This window comes from Ciona robusta, chromosome 10, assembly GCF_009617815.1.
Source record: "Ciona robusta chromosome 10, ASM961781v2".
Taxonomy (NCBI): domain Eukaryota; kingdom Metazoa; phylum Chordata; class Ascidiacea; order Phlebobranchia; family Cionidae; genus Ciona; species Ciona robusta.
In genome coordinates, this window is record NC_143244.1 from 6,912,494 (window position 1) to 6,934,725 (window position 22,232).

The following is a 22,232-nucleotide window of genomic DNA, read 5'->3' on the forward strand; positions in this document are numbered from 1 at the left end:
CCCAAATATATCATAAAATTTCCTTTTGTTAGTTTGTTTTAAAATCTCGTCCTTTTTCTTTTGCGCCACATAGAAAACCTATACCAAAACTTTTTTGCGTGAAAAGTCTCGCGGAGTTTTCGAATTACAGTCGAATACTTTGGAGACTGGTGTACTAAAAACGTTTAATAAAACATGTGTACAGATGAATTTTGCACAAATACGACACATATTGCACCTTTAACCGTCGGAAATTCAGCACTTGCTCACTAGCACTTTTGTTTTTATCAACGTTAACTATCGTTTTTTTTAAACCTTGTACGATTTTACACCGTACAAAAATAAATTTACCGAACATACATTTTTGCCGAAGGATTTCTTGTCTCCTTTGTGCCATAATTATGGGTTAGAAAATGTCGAACACTGATACAATGGAAGCTCACGCATCGACTGCCGTTGTCGAGCAAGAGAAAAATGAAAACGATGACGTTGTGATGAAAGATGACTCGGATTCCGACGAAGAGGAAGAAGTCAATCTTGCTGAAATTAAATTACTTAATGAAAAAGTAAGTTTTTTTTAGTGCTAACATAACATAGTTTTGTTCATATCTTTGAAAAAGATAGCAAAGTTCACACAATTTAAAGAATAAAGAGAAGAGAATCTACAACTAAACAAAAGTTGTAAAATCTATGGATAAAAGGTGTAAAAAAGTATCAGTTAAAAGCCGCTAGCTTTGTGAACCAGACTGCAGAGTATGGCAGGTGCACGCGCGATTTTTTTACAGACTTTCGGTTATGCACGCCACAATTTGTCCTACGCACGCCAATTAATTAAACAAAGAAAAAAATACGTATTAAATTAAGTAAGATTTCCTAACGTGGCTTGAAAATGTACATGCTTTGCACGCAGATTTTTAATGATAGCACGCGCGAACGCGAAAAATAACCGTCTTGCACGCGCGAGATCTCGTCAGGAACTGCCATACTTTGCAGACTGGTTTGTGAATATGACTGTCATTGTTCAGCCCACCGTTCAATAATGGATAAAAGCACAAGCTGTATGAAACAGAACATCTGTGTTTTAAGGACCGTCGTTGCCCGTTCGTTCGAGGATAAATAAGTTATTTTTATTATGTATTATATGTAACATACGAATATATGATTATATGACCCCATATTTCTAGATAAGCAACTCTCCATACAACTACCAAGCGCATGTGGATCGAATAGCTTTGTTAAGAAAATGTGGTGAGTTTGAAAATCTATCGTCTGCTCGACATAAGATGAAGGATTTGTTCCCACTTACAAAGGTGAAACCATTGATTTATTTTTCATTGCATGAAGTTATTTATACATTAGCCCACTGCCCAACTTATGCATGAAGTGGAAAAGTTTCTGGTTGTCAGCTGTTTTTAAAAACCATTTCCCAGAAAATACTAGTTCTAAAAATGGAAGAAAAAACTATATATATATATATATTATATAAATAAAAATTATAAGCTGTTTAAAAATACAAAAAATTATACATTTCGTAGCTAAATCTCCAGAGAGAAAGTATGTACATATGGGGTGCTAAGATGTGTTGTCCTCAAACACCATTACTGTTACTGCATTACCAAATCCTTATACAAATTCATATTACCAGCAATTATGGCTTGAATGGCTGGAAGATGAACAAAAATTTGCCGAGTCAGAAGATGACCATCAAAAACTTGAGTCATTGTTTGAACTAGCTGTTCAAGATTATCTGTGTAAGTTTTTGTGGTTTTCACATTTTTAGTAAAATCTTGGGTGTCATTGCTAAAATGCAGTTTTTTTAATAGTTGTCAAACATAGGAAACCTCATTAATTAATGTGGTGACTGGTGAATACAGTATATTTTGGCTCTGTTTGTTGCTATGGACAGCTAACAGCAGAATCAAAGCTGTTTTAAGATGTAAAACCTACGAGGTCAAGGTCAGCCCTGTTTTAAAAATTGGGCTGTCAATAAAACATTAGAACAAAAATGAATTTAGAATTTTAACAGATTCTTGATTGTTTTTCAGCTTGTGAAATATGGTTGGAATATATTCAATATTCCATTCGTTATATTGGCACTTCAGATGGAGTAAAAAAGGTGGTTTATAATTTAGCTGTTTTTTCCTATTTATAGTTTACACATTTGTTACTTAAACAACAAAATTTTGGTTGTCTTTTTAAATTGGACATGTATATATATATATATATTTAATGCGCTTAACAGATGATCTTGTAATCTGTGAATTTACCCCCTATTTTAATTGGCATTCACTTTTACTTTTTTTTTCCAGCTACGAAATTTAGCGGAACGAGCTTTATCTTCGGTTGGTCTTCATGTATTAAAAGGTTCATCTGTTTGGGAGGCATACAGGGAGATAGAAAGTGCCGTTCTTGCTACAATACAGGTATCTGTATAGTGTTAAACTTTAACATTCATTTTTAATGCAGTGCTATGGGTGTGATACATTTAAGAGTGCTCTCATCATTGAGCAATACACTTAATAGCAATTGCTCCAACCCAGTAATCACTAATGGGTTGTCCAAACTACCAAATTATGAGCCATAAAAGCATGTTTTTTTAAATACGATAAATGTTATTTTCTTATTTTTTAAAAAAATATGGGGGTTACATTGTTAAGTTGCAGTTACACTTATGTCATGGTCGTATACTTTGGCTTTGCCTGTTTGTATAGCCACAACAGCAAGGTAAAATCTATTTTAAGCTTATAACTGGAGTTAACATATAATATGATGTCACCCCAAAATCACCCAAGCATTCGTAGCATTAAGTTTGTGGTCAAAAAGATTACCAGAATAACTGTATTAGATTAGCGAGTGATAATTAATAATTATTGTCCTTTATTACTTAACAGCCACAACCAGGCAGTATCACTACACCAGAACAAAATGATCAGATTATTCAACAAACAGCAAAAGTTGGACTTCTTTTCACCAGGCAACTGGCAGTACCATTGCTTAGTAAGTTATATATGTTTGTTTCTATAAATTGGCCAACCAATTGTTTAATAAGTTATATATATACTATTATATTTCGCTAAGTGGCATCCTCTGTCTTTTATTCAAATAGAATCATCAGCAAAGTAAAAGCTGTTTTTCCTTTAAAACTAAGGCAGTATGACGTATTTTTGTATAAATATTATGTTTTCATGCAGACATGGAATCCACCATGGTTGAATATGAAGAATGGTGGAAAGATAACGGAGATGGGGAAATCCCCGAATCGATACTACATTCTTACGACAAAGCTATCGAACAAATGGAAGAATTGAAAATAATGGAACTTGCTTTGGTGGGTAGTGTGCTTGTATGAATGCAGAGAGGGTTTCTTTATACAGCCAAAAATTATAAATTTGGTGCAGTCATGGTAATCGTGTATCCCCATGTTATTACTACTGTTGTCGCCTCGTCATGTGAGGAAAAATACATTATGTCGATTCTATTATCCAGAGGCACTGGCATTGCTGTTATAAACATGTTTTACATAAAAGAATAATATATTTCTTAATTACACAGGAATCTGCTGAATCTCCCAAAACTGAAGAATACAACGCATATATTGACCATGAGATGAAATCAAACAACCCTGCGCGTATACAATGTATTTACGAACGTGCCATCGCAGATAATTGCCTCAATGCTCAACTATGGAGGGACTACCTTAAATACTTGGTAGGTTATGCATTTTTATTGCATGGTTTAATGAATAATACTTTCGACTGCTAGATGTAGCGAGCACGCTTCTTTCATCCAACTAAATGTAAATATAAAAAGCCTCTTTAACTGTTTTTGTCGCTATATCTCGCAGTTTTGTTTTAACTATTTTATAACTTTGCTACCGAAATCGAAGACACAAATGGGAAAACTGTGGTCCAAATCTCAGATTTTTCTTGATGTAGGACCTAACCCACATAAAATAGAATAATTTCATTAGTTGACTTTTTTATCTTATATTTTTATAGACAAACACATTAAAGAGTGGACCCATCGTGCTATCTGCTTACAAACGATCAGTAAGGAACTGCCCATGGGTAGCCAAGCTATGGGTTGGGTTGGTTCTTACTTTAGAGAGGAATAGTGAACCTCAAAATAAGGTTGGTTGGTGGAATTGGGTTATTTAGTTGGGAGTGCCTGGGGGCGACCACTTGATAGAATTGGGGTATTTACATGGTTGTAATGTTAAGGGTGCCTGATCACTTCAATTTCTTTTAGTTTTAGCACCCTAGTTTAATGCCTAAAACAGCTTTTAATGTGCTGCTAAAAGCTGTTTTATCGAGTCTGTATAGAAAGAAACAGAACCAAAGTATATTGCAGTTTTGTTCTTTACAAAGCTAAATTTTACCCAATAATTATTGAACTTTCAATTATTGCAGGTTGAAGAAGTGCTTAACGAAGCATTGGCTGTTGGTTTCTCATCAGCGTCAGAATACTTGGAGTTGTGGAGATGTTGGTGTGATTACATACGAAGAATTCATGAAGGTGAAACAAAATGATACATGAAAAATATCATGAAAGTATTTTTACAAAATTTCATAAAAAAATTGTGTTTCCCATAAATATGTTCTATTTTTCTGAGTTTTTTTTTTGACATGTAAACCTAATGCACTGTTAAATTTGTTAACTTTAAAAAGATTTAAAATTTTTTATAATAATTTTTGTTTAAAAATTTAAAATATTTTTTCAAATTTACAGAAAACCCTCAAGAAGGAATGACAGTTGTACGAACTGAGTTTAAACGAGCTACGTCACATTTGTTGAACGAGGTTTTACCAGGTATGTATCAGTTACCCTACTTATACCTTAGTGATACAAATGTTTTATAACCTGTACTTCAGACTACCATGGTCTGCCACCACAAAGTTACATAAGTAATAACTCAGCACATGGTGTGTGAAACAAAATATCTGTGCTGTAACGACTGTCGTTGCCCTACTATATTCCAGACTCCATGGCACTTTAATGTGTTTTATTTCTTCTTATGCATCCATCCATTTATTAATTTATTCATCATTTATTTACTCATTCACTCATTTATCCATTTACCTATAAATTTACATTGGTAACCAAATTTACATTGGAACTTTATGCATCCATTCATTTATTCACCAATCCATTCACCATAGGTTTCAGTGAAAATGCGGACCCCGATTACACAATGTGGATTTACTGGGCGAATATTGAAGCAGGAGGATCACAAGGTATCGATGAAGCTCGAAAGATAATGGAGGAAGTGATAAAACATCCGGATGCAAGGTTGAACTGGAAGATTTGGGAGCAATATTACCATCTTGAGAGGTGGGAGGATTTTGTCTTTAACGAGTTTTATCATTTATAATGTTATTTTTTTTGCTCTAACCCAGTGGTTCTCTATGAATTGGAAGGAAAAAAAAATTAAAAATCACTCTCTTTTCAGATTACACGGCGATTTAACTCACGCTCGAAATGTGCTGCGTCATGCTGTGCAGTCAAGCGCGGCTGATGATGGAAGTGCTGAGTCAGCATGTGAGTTCCTCATCCGATTCGAGCGAGAAAACGGAAGTTTATCGGATCTCGATGAATCAATGAAGAAAGTTGAAGGAAGGATGAGTAAAGTCATCAAAAGGAGGGAAAAAGTTGGTGTTTGGATTGTTTTGCTTGTTTTTATTTAGTTTTTTTCCTTCCTTTTTTATTTTGCTTTCTTGTTTTTAAAAAAAAATTGTTCTTTGTGGATTTTCATTAAGTTTTGAGTTTCGTTGGTGCTATTTTTTCCAAATACTGTATGGTTGATGTCCAATAAGGATGGTCTTTTTTGTGAGGGGTCCACATAGTACTGTTTTCTGTATAACAGACTCTATACTATATTGTATCAACTTTTACCTGTACCCAAATAACTAAAACCCTTCCCTTTCAAGCTTGTCGCGTTTGCTGAGGAAAGACAGAAAAAACAAGGTGGTAAGAAATTTGATAAAAATAAAAAGCCTCGCCATAGTCCAAACAAGAAAGAAAACAGACAAGCAACTAAAAGGAATATTTCTAACAGTAAGTAATTTATGTTTTATGTTAGATAGTAACTTAATATTTTCTCCTACCTTGGGGGAGTGACAGGCTTCAACATCTGGTGAGGTTCATGTGGTAACCCCCCTGGTGTTTGGGACCTCACCTACATGGAGATCAAACTAGACTTTAAAACCTAATAAAAACTGATACACAGTTTAAAACCACTAAGACATAATGTTACAAAGTATAATGGGCCTAATTAAATAGCAGTTTTAGGCCTGCTTAGAAACTTTTTTTTGATTTTTCAGATAAAAATGATATTATTTTTCAGTAAAATCAAATCTTCATCATTAAAATTTGTTTCTTTTTTAGCTGAACCACAAGAAAACATAAAAAGAAAACGGACACATTCACCCAATAAAGAAGGATTTAAAGAACCAGCAGGTAATAAATAAACGTTTTATTCAAAAAAACAATCCCCTTCAAAGTTACATATGTGGTAACTTGTAAGCACGCACAAGGTGTATGAAACAGAACATCTGTGTTATAACGACTGTTGTTGCTTCGTCAGGTGAAAATTAATAAGTTACATACGTGGTAACTCATAAGCAGGCACGAGGTGTATTGAACAGAACACCTGTGTTATAACAACTGTTGTTGCCCTGCCATGCGAGGATAAACAACAACCCACCCCCCCAGGCCTCCCACCGCGATTTGTGAAAGCAAAATCTCCAGAGAAAACAATAGCGCCACCACCTGGATATAAACCTGACAAACAACAAGGACAAGAAAATGGTAAATTATTGTTTTGATAAAAATGGAAAAGTATTACTATTATTTAAACTAGTAGTTTTAACGATTATGTGATACAAATATAGGCTCATCTGGTATAACACGTAGCTTGTATTTGACGTTTTGTTTGGCATCCGGCAAGAGTTCATCAGGGAATATGTTTGGATGGCATACGAAACATTGAAATACACTACGTTTTTTCATACTAGATGAGCTGTTGAAAGATTACTTAAATTATCCCTGGTAGCAGAAGTAACAGAATATGTGATATACTTATTATTACCGTGAAAAATTATTAATTTTGTCAATAAATTTTACAGAAGCCCCAACGCCTATGTCTGAGGACCAACCTGCCCAAGGTAAAATTAATTAATTATTATATTCATGACCAATAAAACCATTGAGTTCCATTTTTCTTGGAAAAGTTAACAAAATTATAATCTTGGTCCTTCTAAAAATCTAATTCTAATCTAAGCGATCTATGGTTGTGACAAGATTTTGCCCATTTCATAACTATAACCTGTATTCTATATAAGCTGTTTTCATCTGTTCATAAAAATCAAATATTTTTCCAGCCACGATAACTAGCGATGAACGAACAGCAGAGGGCGACAAACACACCGTGTTTATCAGTAATATGAGCTATAGTGTCCAGTCTCCTGAGGAAAAACTTAAAATTGTAAGTCTTGTTATTTTAGGAAAAATTTTAAAAATAATAATTATACACTGTTTTTTCAAATAAAATCGGAAATCCGAAAATCTAAAATTTCCCTATATGAAATAACATTGTAATCTATTGTTTTAATCCAGTGGTCACTAAGGTTGTCTAAATTGTCGTTCATCTGGAAAAAATAGTCACACACAAAGTTACATAGATGGTAACTGGTAAGCTGGCATGAGCTGTATGAAACAGAACATCCAAGTTATAATAACTGTTGTTGCCTGTTTTTTGCATACCATAATACAAAAACAAAGTTCACCTTAACAATTTTTTGCATCTGTTTATCCCAGATGTTCGGATGTTGTGGTGATGTGAAGTCAGTTAGAGTAGTGAGAGATTATAAAGGAAAGATGAGAGGATTCGGGTTCGTTACTTTCCATCAAATCGAGGACGTGGAAAAAGCGCTCAATCTCGATCGACAAGTAGGTGTTATTAAACAAAAAATTCTTTTCAAAATAAACTTTTAGAGGGTTTGTTTTATACAAAATTTCCCCCTAAAATTGTAGGTGTTTTTGTCTATACATCTTGTTTTGTTTATTCAAAAGGCTACAAAGCTGCAAACTAAAATTTAATAAAACTATTTAAATAAAAAAAAACACTATTTTTCATTACAGCCATTAGAGGGCAGGCCATTATACGTTTCAAGAAACACTGAAAAATCAAATCGTCAAAAGGTATGTTGAAAATTGAAAATATGCAATTTCCATACACCTTAGTGGTATTTTGATCACAAAATCAAACTGTAAGTGCCAGTGTGAACCTTGAACCCGTAACCTCTGGTCTAGAGGCGAGCACTCTATGATTGATTAATCTCTTGCCCAATGGAATCACTGTATAAGAAACAATATCACTTCAACCCACTAAATTAACCTTCTTATAACCACCTACCCCTAACCCCTAATGACTTCATAACTACAAACCTCTAACACTTTCCACCAGTCTAATCTGTAACAAGCTAGAGGATTCTTCAATAACCAAATTTTTTCTACATTTGACATTAAATTAACCTTCACTCCAGGTGTTCAAATATGAGACAAAAATAGAGAAACACAAGTTGTTCGTATCCGGGCTTAACTTTGCTACCACTGAAGAAACGTTGCAGAAGGTTTTCTCCGAACACGGTGTCGTGAAGTCGGCTCGTATAGTAGTTACCAAGGGGGGCAAATCAAAGGTAATGTCAAGGTTCTAAATTTTTAACAGTTTTTGAAATTTTTTGAAAGTGTTGCAGACAAGTGTTTAAATCTGTGGTTCTAAAATAGGGTTGCTGCCGCATATTTTGTAATTTTTAAAAGCAAAATATATGTATGAAAAAGACCTTTTCCACAACAAATGCATTTGTGTATTATATTATTTTTACTGTTAAACATTGCTATTACATGGTTAAATTCTTATATTACTTTTTTGTTTCCTTATTATAGAAAAAATAATATTTAACAGAAAAATAAACACATTGTGCAGCTGTTACAGTAATATTTTAAATTGTCATTGCAGGGGATTGCGTTTATTGAATACGAGAATGAGTCTGATGCAGCACAAGCTGTTATGAAAATGGACGAAACTGAGATGGATGGTTTCACTATTAAGGTCGGTTTATAAACACTTGTACATTGTAAGAATTTAATCTAATTCCGAGTTCAGTTACTTTTATAGTTTAGCTTTGTAAGCTCATTGGTAAGAGTGCTCGTATTATGACCAAATAAAATTACTATTGTTGGATTCCGTTTGTCATGAATGAATTTCAAAATAGTGTTTTTTATGTGAAAAATTTTGACTGTTTTGTTGTTGGTATTTGAAGTGGTTTTAGCTTTATTTTAGATTCTTAAAATATCAGCATTTTAGGTGTCATTCTTTGCACTGTATCGAGTACCCATTGTATGATACACTTAACATTTTTGACTTGTAGGTTACCATTAGTAATGTAATATTTAAATATATTAAACTTGCAGGTTGCTATTAGCAATCCCCCACCACGAGGACGTAGTTCAACTATGGGAAAATCACTTGGTCAAGTTGAGCGCGGTACTACTGTTGGAAGGTAATAATGTTTTTTTTCTTGTCGAGGACCTGGGATTTAGCCCAAATTTGACCCATTATGGGTATTACGTAAGTCTTTTCTTATAATTATATCTAAACCATTACCTTACTGCAGTCGTGGAAAGGGCAAGAGCCAGGTGACCCTAATCCCAAGGTCACTACAGAGTTCAAAGGTCACCAAATCAGACACAATTGGAAAACAAGAAAAAGACGCAAACGACAATACTATCCATTCCAAAGGGTTAAGCAATAGGGATTTTGCTGGCCTTTATTCTAACCCTTAAAGTGGAACTGTTAAGTTAGAAATACGTTCTTTTCACATGGTTCTGTTAATCGACCACGCGTGGCGGAAAAGTTGGTTTTTAGGGCAAAGGTAGTTTGCTGACTGCCCGACTTTTTTACGTTGTCAAATCAAGTTCATTTTAAAAACCGCTGAGTTACTGCACAAAGTGCGTATTATTTTTAATCATAAAAGTCGACAAAAGCAACGATATTGTAGTTTATAGGAATGAATGAGTAACTTTATCCTCGCGTGGCCGGAAAACTACAGTCGTTATCACACGGGTTTAACACCTCGTGCCAGCTTACGAGTTACCATGTATGTTACTTTGAACTTAAACCTCAGAACACTAACATATATGCTTGCAAAGGTGTCCTTGCGTCCGGGCATCTATTTTATCAAGCAACCCCGCAAATTTCGAATTCGGGTCAATGCGCTGTCTGCTGATTTATAAGAACTATAGCATGTACAGTAAAGACGTATGGTGAAAAGAAAAATCGTTAATTTCACGAAAAAAAATCAGTTGTGCGCTAAAAATCAGTTGTGCGCTAACTGTTAAAGCAACGATAGATGTTGGAACTATTGTAGCGGAAGAATATGAAGAGCAAAGAAAACCTCGTGCCGTCTTGTGTCACAACAATGATTTGGTAAGTTTAAGTAACATAAACTCTAAATTAGTTATTTTACCCGTCTTTGTTTAGTGTTTCTATTTCACCATTAGTCTAAGTATTCGCGTAATTGGCCAGAGAATCACTCACAAAGGAGTAAAACAAATTTATTAGACATGTTTTGAATTGTTATGAAAATCTCCCTAAGAACAAAGTTTATAAACGAAAATTGACTAAGTTTGTTGCAGTGGCGTTTTTAAACAAATAACAACGTAATTTAAAGTCTTGAGGCTATTACTTGTTTACTACTAAATTGGAGGACAAACATGAACCATCTTACCCCGATCTCCTTTATTATGTTTCTATCAGAGGCGTTTTAAAAAACAGAGGAAAACGCAGTCATCACTCTTTTCATTCTATCTTCTCGGCCCATTTCGTAGTAAACAAAGAAAATTCGAAGAATTATAAAACCGTATCCTCACAACTCCCATAGACCGTTGTTTGTTAATTGTTTAAAAACACGATCAGGATATTTGGATATTCTGTGCTAAAGATGTCCCATCTCTCCCCACAGTGTTATATTAGGGATATTATGTTTGCCTTTTCCATTTAGCAGTTACGGTTAACGCGTTCGTGTCCTAGATCTATAGCATGGTTAACAAGATTTTGCTTATCGTTGTCACACGTTTTTTTTTTTCGAAACCGCCCCACCAAAGAAGGTTCTCACGGCTACGTCTGCAACCATGCGTAGCCGTGAGGGTTTACGTTTTCTAGAGCAAAGGTTTCCCTTTCTTGCAAACTATGTTTTTTATCTTAACTAGAAAGTAACTGCACACAATGAACACGCCCACTTTTTAAAATTAAACCAAAAAGTGCAATGGAGCATGTTACTTTCATACAAGTTTCTAAAAGTAAAAAAATAACTTTGAGGCAAAAGCGCGCCATACATAAAGAAATTTACTCATGCGTTGGACCCACTCTTCGTTAATCATTGACCCGTATTTGCGCACTTATAACCACTAAATCGGAAGCTCTTTTGCTGTAAAGTCTGCAATCGTATTGCAAGAATTTGAGCGACTAAGAAGGTAAACGCTTAAAGTTTAAAATAGAATAGGGATCCAGTTTTTGGGAAAGGAGGAAATTTTTAGTAATTTAAGTCATATAGAAGTAAGTAAATAAGTACATAAAGGGAATAGTTTGAAGTAGACAGAAGGTAAATAGAGAAGATAACGTTTTGGTGTGCAACATTGCCATATGTAGGGCCTACGCTCTGTTTACTACAACTTTACAATAATGCTTGATTTTAAATAGTTGGATATGTGTTACTATGTTAATTGTTTAAACTTGCTTTTTCTTTAATTTATATTTTTTTCTGTAACAAGAGAAAAAACATAAAAACCTTTTTTATGATTGCGTTTTTTACTTAGAAGAATTGCTTACTCACTAAAAAAATATTTTTGTCTTTGCATTTTTTACTGCTAATATATAGTAGGATGGAGAGAGATGGGACACCTTTTCATTCTATTTTCTCGTACATTTTCGAAGTAAACAAAGAACATTTAAAGAATTATAAAACCTTGTCCTCGCGACTTTCATAGACCATTGTTTAAAACACGACCAGGATATTTATATATTTTGTGCTAAAGGTGTCCCACCTTCCCCCACCCCACTATACATTATTTTGGATCCTATTTTAAACAGGTATAATAACACAAACCTATTTGTTCGATGTATTCGTGGCAGCAGCGTAAATTAGGCAATTAATTATAAGCTCACAACTATTTTAATATAAGGTGTAAATAAGCCCCTCTATTAAAAAAAGTTTATCAGCCCAATTTCTTTATGTCGCTCTGCATTTGATTGCTATGTTTGCCTATGGCAAATTAAACTTATACATAGATTCGTACCCTCATACTTCATTATATCGCCTACTTAAAGTTTTAGACTGACTCACTAAGATTCAGCTTACTCGCAAAAAGAACAATAATCTTAAATTTGCTCTTTTAAATAACTTCTTAAAAGTTTTTTTTTGCAATAGTTCTAAAAAAACGTTGCTCATTATTCTACTACAATTGCTACTTGGCGTTTTTATTGCTCAAACTGGTTTTCTGACATAAAATGTTTCGTTAGTTAACTTTTTTAACATCGCAATGTACATTCAGACCTGACTATGACGTCACCACCAAACTTTCCCGTTATGACGTCACAAAATTCCATGACGTCTCACTTCATCAACTACATGACGTCATCATTCGAAGCTATTACGTCAGAAGCTACATTGGCGCCGAAGATAAAAAATACTTTCCATGCAGTCGATTATGTGATGTTCGTTATAATGCTGTTGACTTCGGCCGCCATTGGTGTTTTTTTCGCGCTCAAGGATCGGAGAAAATCTGAGCTCACCCCGGAAGATTACTTAATGGCAGGCCGCCAAATGTCATACGGTAACCCGATATCTTTTAATGCATGTTTATACAGTTAAACCTAATCCTATATGCTAGATATATCGACATAGGATGTCCTGTAAGTATGAAGAGAGAAGTTGCAAATATTTTGGGAAAACAAATATAGTCGGTTACGAATTCAAAATTCAAAGTAAAATATATTGTAAATTGTAAGCCAGCACGAAGTGTGTGAAACAGAACACCCGTGTTATAACGACAGCCGTTTGCCCACCATACACGAGGATAAATACTTTAACCTGATTCATTCTTTACTTTAACTATTATTCAGTTTTAACACAGTTAAAATTTTCCAGGTCCTGTTGCAATGAGTTTGATCGCCAGTTTCATGTCGTCGGTCACGATATTAGGCGCCCCCGTTGAATACTATGTGTACGGTACAATGTTCACCTGGTATGCTCTTGTGTATGCCATCGTACCCTTTATCATAGGGTGGGTCTTCATGCCCGTTTTCTATGACTTGGGCATCAGTAGTACATACGAGGTACGGTATAGAATAAAGACGTTCATTTATATTTATATTATTATACCCTATTTACCCTATTAAGTAAAATTTGACTGCGCTGTGGCACAGTCTCTAATCTACTTTGCATTTGACAAGAGTGAAAGGGATTGTCAATGTACTGTTGGCGTACTGATATGTGTTTTTTGGGAAGACGCATAATGCTAATTTCTCCGACCCAGTAGTCCATTATGGGTTGTCAAAACTGTCAAAATAACATTTATTCACAAAGTTACATACGTGGTAACTCTTAAGCGGGCACGATGCGTAAGAATGCTTGTGTTATAACTATACTGAGACACCTTAATATTTTCGTATAAGTTTACAGTAGAAAAAGTATAATTTAATATAAACATATGTATTCCACAGTATTTGGAGATGCGGTTCAATAGACCAGTTCGCCTTTTCGTCACCTCAATGTACATGTTCCTGTCAGTAAGTAGAAACATGTCATTTAAAACGTTCAAGTTATTTAATCTGTTTATCTATATGTATTAAAAGTATTTGCGGAGGGTAAGAATACAAAAATACAAATTACTCATGTTATTATAACATTTCGGTAAAATGTGATTTGCTTTTAATTACATTACAATGCGTATTTATACTTTTCTTTATTAATCAATTTATAAATATACGTAGCCACTCATTGGTGCTCTGCTCTCTTTACTTTATAGTTTTGTTATACCGAATGTAACAACTTGTACCAACAATATACATTTAAACATGCCCAAATTATGTGTTCTTGTACTGAAAAAAAAATGGTTAAAAAATATGCTTTTTTTAGTTAATCTACGGAGGAATTGTTATTTACGGTCCTGCTCTTGCATTGAGTGAAACAACAGGCTTTGATTTGTGGGTGGCGATATTGACAACAGGCGTCGTGTGTATATTCTATACGGTCTTGGTAAGTAATTGTGTATGTATATACATATATGATCTTTTTTGTCAAGAACAGTACAGACCTAAATAAAATAAGGAACTGTTCGCGCCATGGCACAAGAATCAGAGCGCTCGCCTGTAGCTGTAGCGCAGAACGTAAACGCTTGAGCTCGACGCTTGCGGACACGAGGTGTATGAAACAGAACACCCATGTTATAACGACTGTCGTGCCCATGTAAGAATCAATCATTCGTTTATTGATCACTTTGCCTGTCAATAGAAATGCACGCTCTCTTCAAAACCAGTGACCCTATCGTCTAAGTAACAACTTAAATACTATCTATATCTTACAGGGTGGTTTAAAAGCAGTGATATGGACCGATGTGTTCCAAGCTATTATTATGATCATTGGGTTCCTGGCGGTTATTATACAAGGCAGTATCAACCTTGGTGGCTTCGGTGTTATCTGGGAATCAGCATACAATGGTGGTCGTATCGACTTTGTTAAGTAAGTTGTATAAAAATATGCTGTTTAACTGTCGTAAAGTGTCTATGATATATAAATATAGACGTACATATAGTTTCTCAAAGTTAATGTCATGTCAAGGTGTAAGATGCATACAGTATAGTATCTAGTGTGTGAATTCCCTTTATAATATCGAATGCATGGGCGATTGAACACAAGTATTCGCTTAACGTTATCACGGTTGATCTTTGTTCGTTCTACGTCAGGGCAAGTTACAAACAGCGATCTCGTAAGCCTGCTTGAGGTGTATAAAACAGTACACGTGTGTTATAATGCCTGTCGTTGTCTTGCCACGCGAGGAAAAAATAAGTTACATTTATTCACTCCCTTATTCAAAGTCACATAATCAACTGCAAAAAATAATTTTGGTAAAGTTTGAAACCACGAATTTAATGTAAAAGGCATGAAATTCAAAGTAAATACGCCGCACCAAGGGTAGACAATATTTTATCGCTTCTGTTCAAATATTTAAAGACATTCATAATGAACTTACACAAAGTTGTAACTTTAAATTCGTTTACATTATCTGGTGTCAACTTCACGATATTCGTACTGAATCAAACAACACTGATCAAAGGCAAAGCAATTCTCTAACCCAGGAGTCGAATGGTTTTTTTTATAATTATCAGTAAGAACAAAATAGGTCAAAAAACACAATCACCTAAAAAGTTACATAAGCGGTAACTCGTAAGCGGACACAAGATGTATGACACAGAGCATCCGTGTTATCACGACTGTCGTTGCTCCGCCACGCATGGACAAGACACGTCAGGGTAAATAAATTCTGCTCGCTTATTCTTTTATATGTAGCAAAGTGGTTTAGATGACATATATACCATGTTCGACGTGCGACCGTTATCTGCGTTTGCAAGGTACTTAACAACAACTACTCCAATTCAGAGGCTTACAGCTTATAGTTCAATATCGTTGCATATTATGTAGTTATAAGTTGTCCAAATTGTCAGTCACGGATAAAATATTTTAACTTTCATAGTTTTGAGTTCGATCCGAGAATCCGACATACGTTTTGGTCGATCATGTTCGGAGGTTCTATATTTTGGCTTGGAATAAACGGGGTAAACCAAGCTCAGGTTCAAAGATACGTTTGCTGTAGGACCAAGAGAGAAGCAAAAAAGTAAGTGTGAATTATAGTTGGGTGGGGAAAGTTGGGACACTTTTAGCACATAATATCCAAATATCCTGATCGTGTTTTAAACAATTAACAACGATTTATGGGAGTTGTGAGGATATGGTTTTATAATTCTTTGAGTGTTCTTTGTTTACTACGAAATTAGAAAAAAAATAGAATGAACAGGTGTCCCATCTTCCCTTACCCCTACTATATTATAGGAAATGACCAAATCTGGCCTACTTTCTTGGTGCTCAAAGACCTCACTCATTTAGAATATGATAATGTTAATTATATGTTGTATTATAATGTTAAGATGCCGAGTCATGATATAGTCAAGCGGCACAGCGGTTATAATGACCGTAATATCACCATGGGATATCGTGTTAGATGCTCGATGCTGCCACCATTGTTGGCGTGTGTGATATTGAGCTATGAAATAGAACACAGTAGGTGTTATACTAACTGTTGTTACACATTCCCCGCCAAGGTATAAATACGTTCATACTTACAGGCGTTTTTTTAATGAGCTGTAAATTAAAAAAAGATAAAATACATATTGACGTAAAACATTCAAATCCATAACAGGGCAATCTTATGGAACGCGTTTGGTCTTGTTATTATCCTTGTTCTAGCTGGTATGACTGGCTTGACCATCTACGCAACCTATAAGGATTGTGATCCAATCGACAGCAAACAGATCGGAAAATCTGACCAGGTTGGATTCACTTTTGTGTGTCTGGAAAACCCCTCAAAAAACTCTCTTTTTTCAATTTTATTTTTTGTTTTACAATTTCAAAACTCACTAAAACGTGAACCAGCAAGCTATAACTCTATAAAACTAAGCGCACGTAGTGGAAAATTTAGTTTTGCTGGTTCTATAAAGTTGTTCACTTTTTTCCAGTTATTTCCATTTATCGTCATGGATATTCTGGGGAAGTACCCGGGAATTCCCGGACTCTTCGTGGCCGGCGTGTACAGCAGTTCGTTAAGGTAGCTTGAATGTTTATACACAAATTTCTATATAGTATGTATAGTGAGATGACACATATTTTCATTCTGTTTGTCGTCCCACTTATTGGTATACAAAGAGCATTTTAAAAAACGTATCTTCACGACTCTAAAAGAGCATTTTTAATTGGTAAAAACACGACTATTGGAAATATAAGTGCAATAAATTTCGGGAATCTGACCCTGATCTGGTGCTCATAGAGTTAAACGATTCTTGTGAAAGCAAATACAGTAAGGATCTGGTGCCACGAAAATGTAACAGACAAAAATTAAGTTTAACTAGTTGTATCATATATGATATATATTTCGCCTAAATGGCATCGTCAATGGCCTATTTAAATACAAGAAATATGGGATATTATTTCTTTACTGTATTTCATCTTATCCCACAGTACATAACATTGCCATTACTTCCAGTACAATATCATCTGGCATGAACGCCATGGCCTGCGTTGCATTGGAAGATTTTATTCGACCTTACACTAATTGGCGACCGAGAACCTACACCATACTATCCAAGGTTCTTGTGCTTGTATCTGGAGTGTTGTACATACTGCTGGCTTACATGGCTTCTGTTATAGGAGGCTTGATAAGGGTAAGCGAACACGTTATCTTATCTGCAGCATAAAGGTCTGAGGAGGATGGGACACTTTTAGCACATAATATCTAAATATCCTGAATGTGTGTTGAAAAATTAACAACGGTCTGTGGGAGTCGTGAGGATACGGTTTTATTATTAATTCTTTAAAAGGGATTTTTGTATTTTAATAATTTGGTCTTTACAACCGTTTTTAAAGAGATAACTAAAAAGAACATTATTTAATTCAGACAACAACTATTATGTGAATTAACTTGTAGAAAAATATTATTTTCCTGAGCATTTTAAATTAAAATATCCTGTAATTTTTTTCAGATGGCATACAGCATACACGGAATCGTTAGTGGGCCAATAGTTGGTGTATTTACAATGGGGATGTTGATGCCGTTTACCAACAAATGGGTGAGTTCTATTTGAGTGTACAAGTAAACAAATTTTGTTCAAATAAATAAATGTATTTTTTTTTATTGGTGAGCGATGTAACGATAGTCGCTATAAACTTCAAGTCATATTTCATATACACCTCTTGCCCGCTTACCACAAATGCGACTTTGCAGAATGCAAGTTACCCTAAATGTAATTTTTTCGGGGAATTCTTTCTATTTATTTTCAATACTGTAACGTATGGCTGACACTTTAGCCAACCCATAAGTGGCCACTCGGTTTTGCCGTAGGTGACTTGCCCAACACACACGGCCACAGCGCCGAATAAATAAACATCTGGGTAAGTAAATAAATCCCCAAAAAGTATTGTAATATGCAAGAGTCTATACGATGAATGTATATATGTGTGTTTTTATTAAAAGGGCGCACTATCTGGAATAATTGCTGGTTTTGCATCAACTGTGTGGATTTTCATCGGTTCAGTTATTTATCCGATCCCTTCCGAATTCTTCCGAATATTGCCGAGAACTACCGAAGGTTGTCCCGCAGTGGGTAGCACTTTGAACCAGACATACTTTACTTCGACTGCAAGTTTAGAAGCAACGACGTCGGACATTCTTTTACAGACGACATACGATGACAGGTTTGTTAAATATAAATTGCACAATACATTTTTAATGAAATATTTTTACATTACCTGATAAAGTCTTTCCGAATGGGAGACGGAACGTGGAAATGATTTTTGTCCTTTTGAAACGAAATTGGACACGATTTTTCAGCTTAAAGACAAAATGCATTAGTGTCCACAGTCTAGATATGTTCATTGCACCAGCTTTTTAAACTTATTTACCTCCGCAATAACAGACTTGATTTTTTACCACAGACCGCCCATAGCTGACCTATACGCGATGTCATACATCTATATTCCACTGTTTGGCTTCGTCAACGTAATCTTAGTTGGCTCCATCGTCAGCGCATTAACTGGTAAATAGATACAACTACTATTTACTTTGTCTAATTTGGTAGTAAACAAAGGAGATTTACAGAAGTATAGTAGGATGGGGGAAGATGGGACACCTTTGGCGCATAATATCCGAATATCCTGGTCGTGTTTTAAACAGTTAACAACGGTCTATGGGAGTCTTGGGCATATAGTTTTATAATTATTTGAAAGTTCCTTGTTTACTACCACATTGGACGAGAAAATAGAGTTCAAATGTGTCCCAACTTCCCCCACCCTACTATATATCATTTTTGTCGCGCGAACCTTAAGAGAGTTGATTGTTTAAAACAAGATCGGGAATATGGGATATTATGTTCTAACGGTATCCTATCTTACCCCATATAGCACTATTGTCATTGTTTTAAAACTATCTCTTGATCCCGGTGAACAAAACATGTTCACTTAATCCAACAAGTCTAGTTTCAGTCCATGCTGTCTTGTTCGTGTTTCTACCATTTATCAACTATAGGTCTAGTTCACAAAGTTTTAAGTGTAATAACTAGACTCAATGAGATATAGTAGAGTGGAGGAGATGGAACACCTTTTCGTTCTGTTTTATCGTCTTATTTGGTAGTAAACAAAGAATATTCAAAGAATTATAGAACCGTATCTACACGACTCCCATAGACCGGTGTTAATTGTTTAAAACACGATCAGGATATTTGGATATTATGTGCTAAAGGGTCCCATATTTTTCCTACAGTACTGTACACAAATCACAAATACAGGGACCCCTATTAAGAGTTTATATCAACAGGTTGTACTAAGGGTTCTCCCCCAAAGCGAGAACTGTTATGCCACCTTTTCTTCAAAGATGACGACGGTAAAAACTTGGAGCGTTCATCTAGTTGGTATTCGCCTTCAGACGTCGCTCACGCCCAAGTTATCTCTCCTCCTCAACCAGGAGAGTTTACAGGCTACGTTCCAGTGAACACGGTTCCTGATATTGTAATTACCAGCGACGAAAGTCTGGTTGCGGAAAAAGAGTCCAGCTTCTAATCTACGCCATGCTCGTTTGAAAGTCATATTTCAACACGTTCGATTAACAGATATTGATCAAACGTCGAAAGACAGATGTACAAGAAATAATATTTTTAACTCGCTGTAAAGTAAACTATCAACAAACGTTTTTATTTTTACCTAGACAAGTGGTTTATTGTTTACAATCCGGCAGCAAAATAAACAATATGTTTATATAGCCTATATATTGCTAAATACGTTTTAAAAATCAATCAAAACAGTGCTATTAACTATAAAAAGGTAACCGTTTATATACAACATCCTTGAATGATTTATGGATAGTTACTTATACACTTACCCAGTGTTAAAATATCTGTGCATAGGTTTAAGTTTACTTATAATGTATTTAAATGAATTTAACTTACTTTATTCTCGCGTGGTCGGAATTTAAATAACATCGTAGCATTTTAACGTCTTTCCTTGTTTTTAGTCTGTTCTTGTGTAATGGTATACCAAGTTTATGAAAAACTTTTTTAATTACTTTTTATACAATAGGATTTTGATTTAAACCTCTGTAACTACTAATATATCGCTTCTGTGTCCCCTGCTTGGTTTAAATTGTATTTTCTCGTCCAATTTGGTAGTAAACATAGAACATTCAAAGGATTATAAAACCGTATCCTCACGACTCCCATAGACCGTTGTTAATTGTTTAAAACGCGGTCAGGATATTTGGTGTCCCATCTTACCCAGTACTGTATTTACGTTTTGGGGGTGAAAATTCTAGAAAATCTAAAAACATTGCAGATATTTCATATATTACTATATATGTTTAAATCTAAAAAAATAAATAGTGTAACACATTTTTTTTATTTAAATCTAAGTTTTTTTCTTCAGTGGAAAACTTGGACGTATTGGGTGACCGTATTGCTGCCCCATTGTCATAAGCCAGCAAACAATAAAAATAACTGAAATGCATATACGCGTTTTCAACATCAATAAATCATTTTGCATTCATGGTTGTGTGGTTTGTAGTAAAGAGCATCATTGTTTCTAGCAAGTCGTCTATATTGCACCCGTCTTTTGGAAGTTTGGAAGAATTGTTATGTTTCAAAGGTAAAGTTTTAAAGGATGGGGATAGTTATACTTAATGCCAGTATGCCGCAGCTCATAAGAGTGACTTTAAAATACATTACGCAGTTTCATCTGGTGTAAATCTTCAGTGTTAAACAACGCGTGTCCGATGTGAAATTATTAAAATTTAGTATTTAAAAATATAATATTTGCAAATTATTAGAAAAATTGCAACTTTTATATAGAATGGTAATATTTTCATTCATAAATGAGTGATATAATATATGTGCTAAATAAAAGTGTCTTTCTATAAAAAAAATTCTGAGTTTTGGTACAAACACATGATACGGTTATCATGCGTTGGGGTAGAATCTCATTTTTTTGACTTTGTCAAAAAAAATCATTTTTTTATTGTTGGTACAAACACATGATACCGGTATCATGCGTTGGGGTGAAATCTCATTTTTCGACTTTGGCAAAAAATCAACTTTTTTGAGTTTTGGTACAAACACATGATACCAGTATCATTCGTTGGAGTAGAATCTCATTTTTTGACTTTGTCAAAAAATCATTTTTTTAGTTTTGGTATAAACACATGATACCGGTATCATGCGTTGGGGTAGAATCTCATTTTTTGACTTTGATTAAAAATCAACTTTTTTGAGTTTTGGTACAAACACATGATACCGGTATCATGTGTTTATACCAAAACTAAAAAAATGATTTTTTACCGGTATACCGGTATCATGCGTTAAGGTAGAATCTCATTTTTTGACTTTGATTAAAAATCAACTTTTTTGAGCTTTGGTACAAACACATAATACCCTAATATCGTGCGTTGGGGTAGAATCTCATTTTTTTGACTTTGGCAAAAATCTCATTTATTTAGAATCTCATTTTTTTGAATTTGGCAAAAAATCATTTTTTAATGTTGGTACAAACATATGATACCAGCATCATGCGTTGGAGTAGAATCTCATTTTTTTAACTTTGATAAAAATCAACTTTTTTGAGTTTTGGTACAAACACATGATACCGGTATCATGCGTTGGGGTGAAATCTCATTTTTTCTATTTGGGAAAAAAAATATTTTTTTAGTTTTGGTACAAACACATAATACCGGTATCATGCGTCGGAGTAGAATCTCATTTTTGTGACTTTGGCAAAAAATCAACATTTTTGAGCTTTGGTACAAACACATGATACCCTGGTATCATGCGTTGGGGTAGAATCTCATTTTGTTAACTTTGGCAATAAAAACATTTTTTTTAATGTTGG

The 22,232-nt window shown here is 34.6% G+C and overlaps 2 protein-coding genes across 5 annotated transcripts; both read left to right on the top strand.

Annotated features, from left to right (window-relative positions):
* The first annotated feature begins 138 nt into the window (after window positions 1-138).
* On the top strand, window positions 139-10,026 carry LOC149730288 (spliceosome associated factor 3, U4/U6 recycling protein-like). The gene is made up of 24 exons (XM_089886264.1): window positions 139-545; window positions 1,164-1,289; window positions 1,625-1,730; window positions 2,025-2,095; window positions 2,289-2,402; window positions 2,871-2,976; window positions 3,171-3,307; window positions 3,532-3,687; window positions 3,978-4,109; window positions 4,389-4,494; window positions 4,708-4,788; window positions 5,139-5,310; window positions 5,429-5,627; window positions 5,907-6,033; window positions 6,364-6,435; window positions 6,691-6,786; window positions 7,104-7,142; window positions 7,359-7,462; window positions 7,795-7,926; window positions 8,119-8,178; window positions 8,523-8,675; window positions 8,996-9,088; window positions 9,451-9,539; window positions 9,654-10,026. Exons 1-24 carry the CDS (start codon window positions 393-395, stop codon window positions 9,820-9,822), a joined length of 2,793 nt encoding a protein of 930 aa, XP_089742390.1. The 5' UTR covers window positions 139-392; the 3' UTR covers window positions 9,823-10,026.
* A 143-nt stretch (window positions 10,027-10,169) lies between these two features.
* Window positions 10,170-20,897, top strand: LOC149730289 (sodium-coupled monocarboxylate transporter 1-like). Of its 4 annotated transcripts, none has more exons than XM_089886275.1 (14): window positions 10,170-10,465; window positions 12,589-12,870; window positions 13,185-13,372; window positions 13,760-13,825; window positions 14,175-14,294; window positions 14,623-14,777; window positions 15,790-15,930; window positions 16,513-16,642; window positions 16,829-16,917; window positions 17,353-17,530; window positions 17,849-17,935; window positions 18,340-18,560; window positions 18,801-18,901; window positions 19,678-20,897. In XM_089886275.1, the coding sequence occupies exons 2-14, from the start codon at window positions 12,597-12,599 to the stop codon at window positions 19,917-19,919; spliced, it is 1,992 nt and encodes a 663-aa protein (XP_089742401.1). In that variant the 5' UTR covers window positions 10,170-10,465; window positions 12,589-12,596; the 3' UTR covers window positions 19,920-20,897. The 4 variants fall into 4 exon arrangements, with proteins under 4 accessions (XP_089742401.1, XP_089742402.1, XP_089742399.1 ...); XM_089886276.1 differs by lacking the exon at window positions 10,170-10,465 and adding an exon at window positions 10,484-11,639; XM_089886273.1 differs by lacking the exon at window positions 10,170-10,465 and adding an exon at window positions 10,484-11,593.
* Window positions 20,898-22,232: the final 1,335 nt, after the last annotated feature.

Coding starts and splice junctions, on each gene's coding strand:
- LOC149730289 (XM_089886275.1), top strand. CDS start 12,597: ATGACGTCACCACCAAACTTTCCCGTTATGACGTCACAAAATTCCATG. Junction 14,295..14,622: donor GTATATTCTATACGGTCTTG/GTAAGTAATTGT, acceptor TATATCTTACAG/GGTGGTTTAAAAGCAGTGAT. Junction 15,931..16,512: donor ACCAAGAGAGAAGCAAAAAA/GTAAGTGTGAAT, acceptor AATCCATAACAG/GGCAATCTTATGGAACGCGT.
- LOC149730288 (XM_089886264.1), top strand. CDS start 393: ATGTCGAACACTGATACAATGGAAGCTCACGCATCGACTGCCGTTGTC. Junction 2,096..2,288: donor CTTCAGATGGAGTAAAAAAG/GTGGTTTATAAT, acceptor TTTTTTTTCCAG/CTACGAAATTTAGCGGAACG. Junction 8,676..8,995: donor CCAAGGGGGGCAAATCAAAG/GTAATGTCAAGG, acceptor TTGTCATTGCAG/GGGATTGCGTTTATTGAATA.